Source organism: Lates calcarifer, linkage group LG23 (genome assembly GCF_001640805.2).
Source record: "Lates calcarifer isolate ASB-BC8 linkage group LG23, TLL_Latcal_v3, whole genome shotgun sequence".
In the NCBI taxonomy this organism is placed as follows: Eukaryota; Metazoa; Chordata; class Actinopteri; family Centropomidae; genus Lates; species Lates calcarifer.
The window spans coordinates 7,394,305-7,404,767 of NC_066855.1; the positions used below are offsets into that span (position 1 = coordinate 7,394,305).

Sequence of the window (10,463 nt, forward strand, 5' to 3'; positions counted from 1 at the left end):
TAAAGGTGAGGAAGTGAGTAAAACAAAATGTGTACGGTAAGGTCTCTTTAAGTCTGATATTCATATCACATTCACATCATATGATCATACAGCACAGCATTCACAACATATCTTCCATCCCGACACCCACAATGTTAGTCTTTTTGGGTAGGGGCCCCCCGCACAGTCTGGTCTGGCCTTTTATTAAGCGTCTAAATCAGTTCACTTGCAGTAAGAAAAACAGCCATATTTTAAAAGTCGCAGAAGTGCGTCCTACACAAACAGCAGGTCGCAGATTAAATTCATCAACATAACAGACATTAACATGACTGACTAATGTTGGAGAACAATGCAATGGCAGATAATGAATCACGGTCAAAGTGTATGCACAGTGTCAGGTGTGTGTGAATAGAAAAAGCAAAGATTACAAATCTATTTCAATCTCAATTAAAATGAATTTGATTTCAATGAGAACACGGGGAGTGATATGTTCATTTTAAGGTTTGCTTTTCCTCCTTTTATGGGGGAAAATACTGTATTTGTTGCTTTCTTGCCAATGCATATACAAACTGCCTTTTTCCTCATGCACAAAGAGAAATCTCTCCCTGCCACAGCAGATCAGCAGAGGGCTTACTGCTAAAAACATTTTAACCATAAGATTCAAGCTAATTAAAAAGTTTCATTCTCAGGCAAAATGGTACACCTAAGATGCAAATAACATGCTGCTGGAGTTGTTTGGCAAATCAGACATGAACATCTTGTATCTGTGGTAGCTTGGTCAAAAAGAAGTGTTGTTCATTGAGTTGCAGCGGCAGCCAGTCAGGACGTCTTCTCTGTTAAAAATGCTTCACATGCTGCCCTTTGGTTCTTGAGTCTTGTCAATTTGGCATTTCTCTATTAAGCTTAGGAAACACTGCATTCATATAAAAAAACTCACCAATCTCACCATCAACTCTTACAAGATAATTGAGGGGAAAGCAGTGGGGAAAGCCAGACACTAATGTCTTTGTGCATTTCCTCTGTTCTGATAAAGCACCTTTTTGGACATAAACAGAAGCAGTTCTTTGTGTCAATGTACCAACAGCAGACAGGCTAACTCCTACTTAGCCTGTTTAGACAATGTAAGGCAGAAAAAGCTGGGCATGGCAGCACAGAGAATAATATGATCACTAGATTCCAACTGCCTTTGGATTTTTGCGATCTAGTGAAAGTCAGACACTAAGTGGGGCAGAGATATGAACAGTTTCCTGGAAGCCTTCAGGGTGAAAAGTAAAATGATGCAGACTTCATCTGGCTCTTGATCTGGTCTTGGAGGTTTTGGTCTTGATGAATGGAGGGAGCATCATCTTGGAAAAAAATAAAATCTCAGTCGGTTGTCATCATTTAAGTCTAGCGACTGCTCTGTAGATAGCAAAGCCAAGAACTGCAACCACGGCCGAGCCCAACGCCACTCTCAGCCAGAAAGATGTGTTGCTCATGTCTGAACCATTCAGGTGTCTGGAGATGGGAGAGAAAGAAAAAAAAAAATCACTGACAGTGAGACAAAAATCTAAAGATAGAACCATTAACATTACAAATGTCTTCTTGTACCTTTCTGTCTATCACTTTTTAATTACTCAATGTTTTAAACAGAATTTTCTCCTATGACTGATGGTGATGTTTGTCTAACTAGAACTTACGGGTACATTGCTGCCCAGGCAAGCCTGGTGTAGATGTTCTTGCTGGTGGAGTCGAGGAACAGGCTGGAGAAGGGCAGTGGTGGAGGCAGTCGGTGTTTATAACAGAACTCTGCTGGGGTCATCCCGTGGAGCTGCTTAACTTCAGGAAGGTCCACCTTGGAGGCGACCAGAACACATGGGATGTTGCTCTCCATGTAATGTTGCTGAGTAAAAAACGGGATAAAGAGCAACAACTTGAGCTGAGAGAGGAGAGAATTTATTTTGATTTCCACAGGTTCCTAATAAAATTCAGATGAGCCTTTATTCTAATATATAACAGATGTAAATAAACTCAAGAAACATCAACATTACTTTTATCATTGCAAGAATTTGTAAGGTGAAATGTTTGCTTTTTTAGTTTATTTACTGGTAGACTCCCATTTCTTCCAGTGGGTATCAAATGTCTGACAGGAAGCAAATAAAATCAGTAACTGTGTTTACACAGCACTTTATTTTTTCAGGAGAATCCTAACTACTCTGTATTTTCAGAGGATCTTCACTCTGGAAGTATTTCTTTTGTAAAATCCATATCTTCTCTCTTCCATTGTTAAGTCTTTATGACTTGTTGGCTTTATCCAAGTGGCAAATCTTTCCAAAGGGAAACATCTTTGGTTTAGTGATGTTTACTAATAACTGAATAGGAATATTTACAGATTGAAAGGTTGCTTAACTATAATGAACATCAATAAACTGAACAGCTTTACCAGAGTCTGTGTATCATACATGTTAGAGCCCCTCTTTCTGTAGAGCATGTAAATAGGATATATTTCCTGATTATTTTATTTTGTGTGGGTTTGTCATTTGGATTATTCATGTAACCACAGTTACTGAAACTGAGGACCATGAAATTAATGTGCATCAGAGACAGAAAAAAAAGTCTTCATTCCATCACATTTTTAATATATTGCATTATCTAAACCCCAGTAATTTTAAACTCCCCAGAATTTGCTTTTTGTAATTACAAAAATGAGCAGTAGAAACTGCCAAAGGCAGCGAAGTGAGCTGTTCTGCTGCATTACAAGCAAGGCTGACTGTCAGCACACAACAGCTCCAACAGTGTAAAGTCGATGAGCAGCCTATGTGAGCTCACTGTGGACACTGGTATTACCTTTTAAATGTGTCTGTAACTTTTCCTGTGACTGACCTTGTATATACTGGCACAATAGTCGAAGGAATGTGGGTCACTGGTGTCATACATGAGACAAGCAACGTCACAGGAGGCGTCTGATGCCTTCAGGAACTCAGCCTCTACATCCACCTCATTGAGCTGCATGGGAGGAGAAAAAAAACAAGACAGTGGAGCTGAGGCTTAAGTCTAGATTCAAGTCAAGGTTGAGGGTCAACATTAAGATCAGGATGGAAGCTACTTACAATAAGATACTTCTCCTGGTTGCTGACTTGGACAGTGTTTATGGCATAGGGAGAGAAGGCACTGTTGGAATTTCCTGTTTTCTATATGAGAGAGAGAGAGAAAAACAAAACAGGAAAACAATCACACCTCAGCATCATCATTATTGATAATGGCGGCCAGTATAAGAGTATCAGTTTAATAATGCAACATTTGACATTTTCAGCTCCAGACTAGCAGATGGTGCCATACCGTGATGTTGCGGCCCACAAAGGCCTGGAGAAAGGCTGTCTTGCCCGTCCCCCGCGGTCCGATCACCTTGCAGAGAAACACTGACCGCTGTGTCTGGCGCTTTTCCAGGTCCACCTCTTTTTCCCGTGTCACTGCACATATAAACAAGCAGAAATGCAAAATATACACCAATTTCACAAACACACAGGACTGTCTGTGAGAGTCTGATTAGCTTAGCTACAAAGCACAAAAACACAGCTGAACACCTGCCGCTTCTCACCAAATGGTAAAGTTAAAAATGGTCTTTGGTTTTCTGTCTCTGATTTTCCAATGTTCACTACTTGTTAAGTGAAGTAAGAAACACCGATGTTTTCCAAACAGTGCAATGGAGTGGACTAAACATTTACACCAGGCGAGATAATTAATAGCTTTCAGGTGGGAGGCCAACATCATCATTAAGAAGGCCATAACAGAGGATGCAACTCCTGCACCAGCTGAGAGAGATCGACCTTAGACAGGGGTTGTCATTGTCAGGTGTTCTACATGGCAAATGGCAACTCTCTCTTGTTTCATTATGGTTTGGTTTGTCTGGGCCACCAAACACAGCATATATAGCATTTATTTCACTCTAAAGTAAAACTGGTTTACATACTGAATAACTTCAGCCTGAGATAAGGTGACCTCTAGTGGAATTTAGGGGACTAACACAAAACATAGCACACTGTAGGTTTAGAATATAACACAAGTGCAAATTACACCTGTGTAAGTGCAGAGTATCCCCATCCAGTTTGAGTTAGGTAACATGACATCACAGGTTTACAGTCTGTTACGTTTGGTTTGAGGATACTGCCACAGGAAGGTGCATGTTGTTACCATAATCAAGTGGGTTTATCCTTTGTATAGTGGCCATTCTGTGACTCATCTTATCTGGCATCACTCTAACCTGTAAGACTTGACTCAGCTTTTCATCACTCTAAACTGCACTTTGTGAGTCCCAGCTGTTGTGGCACTGGATGAAAGATCAGCAGATGAATAAAGTCTTAAGACTGGGCCTCTAGAGGAAATGAATATGCATACTGAATTATGTGGTAATCAATCCATCTAAACAGCTGTTGGGATATTTTACTTAGCCACAACTAACAGCCAATTTGAGCAACAAACTGACATCGCTTTTCCTCATGTGCTACTGCCAACATGGCTAACATTAAATGCACAATGAAAAATCACCATCAGTACTACCTAATAAAAGTCTGTTTCACGTATGTAAAACACATGCTACAGCTAGTAACCAGTGTCCTTGTTAAATGACTTGCGCTGCTTTCTGGCCTCTCTGATGTCTACATTGAGGTCAGCTAGAGGTGCTCACCTCTGAGACAGAGACAGAAAGTGTGTGATTAGCAGCAGTTTAACACATTACATCACACTTTCCAATCTCGTCAAAGCTCTCCTGGCAGACCATCCACAGACCACGACTTGCTCACACTGAGTGCGTCTGCAGTGACGCTGCTCCCATGTACACACATACATCTCATATTAACTCAAGAGTCAATCACTAATTTAATCATTTATCATTAGTCTTTTAGACACAAATGTCTTCATCATGTGTGGAGAGTGCACCATATTTCAAACCATGCATGACAGTTAGTGTTGCTACATGCATTGCAAACTCCCAGGTCAAAGTGAACTATTCATTTACATCTCAAGGACAAATGCACATGTATGTAAATCTGTTCAGCTAAAGTGAACTGGATTAAAAGTAATAATCCTCCTATCGTGCTGAACTATGAGACTGGGGCTTAAGTTTTTAAGGAAGATGTACAGTATGTCTCCGATGTTCCGAAGGCAGATGAACCTTTGTAATTTACATACTGTTTGCTGGAATTACCTACAATTAGCAGAGTCAGTCACTTTCACAGACAAACACACACACCTGTGACTGCTGCAGTCTGTGACTCCTGCTCAGTGAGGATAGGGTAGCCTAGGTATCCTAGGTGCTCCAGGCAGCGGTGGATGTCAAGGTATGCAGAGAGCCTGCATGTGAAAGCATGGACATACATGTGAGCTTTGAGCAGTGCAGAATATAAATACCCTATGAGTGTATTAAAGTGTAAACCTGGTGCATGCTTATAATCATACAAAACATCAATCAAGCAAGATACTTACGTCCACTGACAAAGATAACCGTGATTAGAGATGTAGCCCTCATCTGTGGTTGACACAGTCATGTAGACCTCTGCACCCCATGGCATGTAGGGACATACACAGAATAGGTTCCTAAGCTCTGCTGGTGAGAGGGCAGAGTCTTTGTCCTAAGAGGGGAAAAAAGCCAATTCTTCAAAATGAGGACATCCTCCACTATTGAGCAAGGAGATTTTATTCATCTGTTACTCTTAACAGCCAAGTGGGACACTGTGAACAAAGCCAGCTAGGAACGCTACTCACCTCATCATACTTGTCAAACAGCTGCTGGAGGAACTGGTGGCCTAAATGATTGAGTTCTGTGGTGCAGCCGACAGGAACCCGTAATCTGACAACACAAAAACAACAAATGGGTTTTTAAATACATGAGCTTAACTGACTAGTGTCTACAAATAAACGTAACACAGGCAAGGCCATGTAAATACTTAAAAGAAATATAGCAAGTCTGAGATAGATAACTCTTTTCTCTGTAGTTACCAGTGATATAAAATTTTATAGCTGACATGATAAATAGGACACAGTAAGTCAACATACTCAGGATAAAGGTAATCATCGGTCAGCTCAAGGTTGTCATCATAACCAAATTTCCTGAGGATGGTCCATGTGGTTTCATGTCGGCCCCTCTGGATAAATAATGTATTAAGGAACAAGAAACCTGAAAGAGAGGAGACACAATACTCAGCCATTAGTTGAGTGTGGCCTTGCAACAACACGGTTTACAGTTTCATGCTCTCATTCATCACTAATTTTTACCATTTAGAGTCAGGCCGTTGTCCTGCACCCCATCACTGGTGTTCTTCCAAACTACTGTCTTCACGTCTTCTAAGGCTTGAGGTGCCAGAGGATTTCCAAAACAAGATTTCTACAAAAAAAAGATGGATTGTTTTACAGCAAACACAATGTTTTCGGTCCAATTACAGCAGGGAAAAGAAAACCAATAAAATCATTTTAAGTGATTTCAACTGGTACCTGAAACCTGTTAAGTTCAGCGTCACTCAGGATACGGTCATTGTCCTGGTCGGAAATGTAGAATACTCTGCTGAGAGCTCGGACACACAAAGGTTTTAACTGGGGAAAAATATTGCAGGATAAAGAACTTATCATTAATCAACCAATCATTTATATGCAGATAAGTGGACTGGGACAGACAGGCTGACTCAGCAGATGGCATCCTATTTCCCAAAATGGCTGACCTGCTTGTCTTCAGGGTCATAAAGAGGAGCAGTGGGGTGTAGAACTGCCTTCTGTGCATAGTAGAACAGCTCTGAAATGTTTTTCAGATTCTTTGCAGAACACTTGAAAAAAGAAAAACAGCAGAGAGCAAATATTTCAGACGCAGTCTAAAAGCCAGATAAAGTGTGCATGTGTAAATATTTGTGTGAAACCCAGCAACCATGTGTGTATCACAATGATAAAGTCAGCAGGTGTATACAGACCGTGGCGATTAGCTGACTGGACAAGTCTAGAGTTCAGTCTCACCTCAACACATGTCTCAATCTCAGAGAACTGGTTCATGATGGGAAGGATGGTTTCCATTGAGCTCCCACAGCGCAGATCAGACTTGTTTCCAACAAGGATGATTGGAACTCTGATTTAACATATGAAGAAGTTAACTCTCAATGCAACACTATGATTGGATTCAAACACTATACAACACATGCACTCACTCTCCACATTTTGGGTATTTTGCTGATGCTCTTGAAACATTTTCAGTGACTTAACACTACAACAAGCTCAAATTCCTCAATGGCCAAGTTTGCCAACATTAAATGCAAACAGTGGGAAGGAGAGCAAAGTTCAACAGCAGAGCAGAGCCCAAGTAACACACACCCATCAAGAGCTTATACATACTTGTTCCCTTTTTCTGCGTCTCCGTTTACTAAAGGTATCCATTTAGTTTTGATCTGAAAAGTAAGAGGCAGCGAATGATGCAAGTGTAGTATGTGTTTTAAATGCATTAAGTTAGTATAATACACAGTATGTGGAATGATTTAATAAGGTTAATACCTTGTCTATTGTTTCCTCGTTGGTGACATCATACACTACACACACCACGTTAGCCTGCGGTAACAAGAGCTTAATATCAAAAGACAGACAACAGACTCCATTGAACCTATTTTAATTAAACCCCTGCTACACCCATGGGTTAAAAAACTTTCTTTTTTATCATATCATGATATATGCACAAAAAGAAGAATAAATGAAAAGAAACATTTAAACTAATCACATTTAAAAAGTACTAATTCAGGTGCTTGTTACAATGTACAAGAATCAAAAATCTCTGGAGCCAGAGAAAGGATGCTGGAGCAGGAGGAGGATGTTGTTGCTTTGGGTAATACGACTAGGAGCTTAAATGGATGTTTCTTCTCAGAGTACATTATACTTGAGGAGAATGTTGAACTAACCTTCACAAATATGCTTTTGGTCTTGAAAAATGTGCAGCAACATTTTGTTGGTGAGTTGCAGACAACATCACAGGTAATTATATTTATTTCTATAGCTCAAACTTCCATATTTTCATTTAAGGTTGAACTGTTCAAGGTTGTTCGAGCTTAATCTAAGCCCCGGGGACATCTGGTTTGGGTCTCTCTTAGAGGTAACAAAGATGCTCTATTGTCAAAAAGAATGATGTTCAAGTACAGAATGTTCATTAGTGATGTAAGGTGTGCTTACCTTGACAATCTCATCTCTGAGGATGTCATCACTCTGTTCTTTTTCTGTCATGGTTAAGGACAAACACAAACAAACCTGAGAGTCATGCCATACAGACCCACATACAATGGCTCCTTGTTTTACTGCTGGTGTCTTAATGTGCAACACTGAAACCAATCAGAGGATTGGTTTCATGACGGTGGTACGTGTTAGCCTTTGGGTCACGTTACCTGAGTAGTCCACTATGTGTGTAGGCACCTTCTCTGGAGTCACGTCAGCAGGGATGGTGATTTCTTCTGCTCTGGGGGGAACCTGTCAGAGATTGCAGATCACTCTCAGTCATCAGTTTGTGAGGCCACAGCCTCCTACTGTAACGATTAAGTATAATCAAACCACTGTGTACATTTAGTCATGCATATTTACTGTTCAAACAGATGCCGCAGTCAACAAGTTTTAACTTTTTAGCTAACTTTCTAAAAATTATACAAAAAATCTGTACTGACCCCACAGTACATAACAGAACACATAACAGTCTTGAATGATTTCATCATACCTAAAGCCTAAAAACATAGCAAAAGGTCAAAAATGGCAAAAACCCAGTAATGAGCACTGGTTTGTACACACTGTGAGAATTTCCTTCTCTATGATGTTTTGACCCAGAATTAGTATCTGTTGATCGGTCTATTTACAATGACAGTATGAAACAAATTTTACTTCAAAGTCAAATTACAAGAAACATTTTAATGACATCCAACAGATATTTTTACAACAGACCATCACTGAGACACTGAAACCTTAATTCATCTCATTCTGTAACAAGTCAATTTTGCAAGTGGAGCAGCAAGGTGAGTACATTTGCAAAGTGTGCTGCAAAGGACAATGTTGACACCTCCTGTTTCACACTTAAACAGGCGCAGAAGAATTTTATGAACAGCGAACAGCAACAAGAACCAATTTGTTTTCCTTACCACGCAAACTGTGGCCAACACAGGCTACGAGATGCAGGTGGTCAACCACTTGACCATCCCCCAGCAAAAAGAAAATTCAGGCAAAAACACAGCAGTGGCTCACACTTACCTCTTCTGGGAACTCCTCTCCAACCAAAGACATGATGAGTGAAGTCTTCCCCACCTTGGCTGTTAGGAGAGACAATATGAAGAGGGTGTGAGAAGTTGCCACAGACAGACTCAAACCAATTTGGTTTGTTAAAAAATGCACGTACTAGCAAGTTAGCTAATCACTCTTTTGTATGATATCACATAAATGGCCTGGTATGGACTTGCAGCCTTACAAAGGAGTGTTTACCTTGAATCAAACAGACGATATTAAGTCAAATATGTTATGATGATAGAAGATATATAGATCTACATTTACTGAGTCATTATACAACACCACTCAGCTCTGTATATACAGTTAAATAGGAAATGTTTCATTTACAGTAAAGCACAGTGACATATGTTATTATTAATTATCATATTATCACAATTTTAGTTAGGTAGTTAGCTTAACTCCTCTGCCGTTAGTTCTTAATGCAACTGACCGCAGCTAACGTTAGATTAACAGTTAGCTAACGTGTCGATGCTCTATAACGGAGAATTATTGACATAACAATTAACATGCATTTATGTGCTGTGTAATGTCGCTTTCAGTAAACGATAGCTTACAAATTAGCCGATGAAAAACAAACAAAAAACTTCCTTCTCTATGACGGCTAACGTTAACTATCAACTAACCGTTCACAACTTTAAAGCAAAGTTACTCTAAGCTATGTTAGCATTAGCGGAGATGCAGTCACATCGTGAAAAATATATACATTTCTTAGGACACAATTAGCGTAGATTTATAACTAAATTTACAATTTAATACAGTAATTGCCATCATGCAAACGGGAGTAAGCGAGGTATATTCAGCTCCAAGTTAGTGAGTTAGCTACAGCAGCTAATGTTTGATAGTCTTTTAGCTTGTCGGTGCAAATTACTTACGTTCCCCCAGTAAAAGTATCCTGACGTCTTGCTTCATGTTTCCTCTCTGTGTGAAGAACAGTCAGACGCGGTGCAGTGTCACGGTGACATTTATCTTTCATTTGAATGTCAAATTTCTAGCTAAAACCAAATGTGTGCCTCTCCACCAGAGCGGTATGCACCCAAGGTGAAACCATATCTTTCCGGTTCACAAAGGAGACGGTGAAAAGACGCCCTCTGCAGGACAGACGCCGCACTGCGTTGTATTTTCCACTTCATATTGTATATTAGAAGTTCTTCTCATGTTTGGTGTGTAAAACGTACAACAGCCACACAAACATACAGCATCACATGCCATTTCATGAAAAAAAAAGG

The 10,463-nt window shown here is 40.0% G+C and overlaps 1 protein-coding gene across 1 annotated transcript; it reads right to left on the minus strand.

The window, feature by feature from the left end:
• Positions 1-32: 32 nt before the first annotated feature.
• On the minus strand, positions 33-10,307 carry rhot2 (ras homolog family member T2). Its single transcript, XM_018681799.2, has 19 exons — positions 10,110-10,307; positions 9,205-9,263; positions 8,358-8,439; positions 8,149-8,192; positions 7,483-7,536; positions 7,327-7,379; positions 6,955-7,063; positions 6,669-6,770; positions 6,445-6,543; positions 6,229-6,337; positions 6,010-6,130; positions 5,719-5,803; positions 5,440-5,585; positions 5,207-5,307; positions 3,298-3,428; positions 3,069-3,149; positions 2,842-2,964; positions 1,659-1,861; positions 33-1,476 (listed from the first exon to the last, which is right to left on the minus strand). The coding sequence occupies exons 1-19, from the start codon at positions 10,144-10,146 to the stop codon at positions 1,359-1,361; spliced, it is 1,857 nt and encodes a 618-aa protein (XP_018537315.1). The 5' UTR covers positions 10,147-10,307; the 3' UTR covers positions 33-1,358.
• Positions 10,308-10,463: the final 156 nt, after the last annotated feature.

Bases quoted from the DNA above. Each gene is read 5' to 3' on its own strand.
- rhot2 (XM_018681799.2), bottom strand. From the start codon at position 10,146: ATGAAGCAAGACGTCAGGATACTTTTACTGGGGGAAC. The intron at 6,338-6,444 runs GTACCAGTTGAA...TTTTTTTTGTAG, and splicing joins CTGAACTTAACAGGTTTCAG to AAATCTTGTTTTGGAAATCC. The intron at 3,429-5,206 runs GTGTGTGTGTTT...TTATATGTGCAG, and splicing joins ACAGACTGCAGCAGTCACAG to TGACACGGGAAAAAGAGGTG.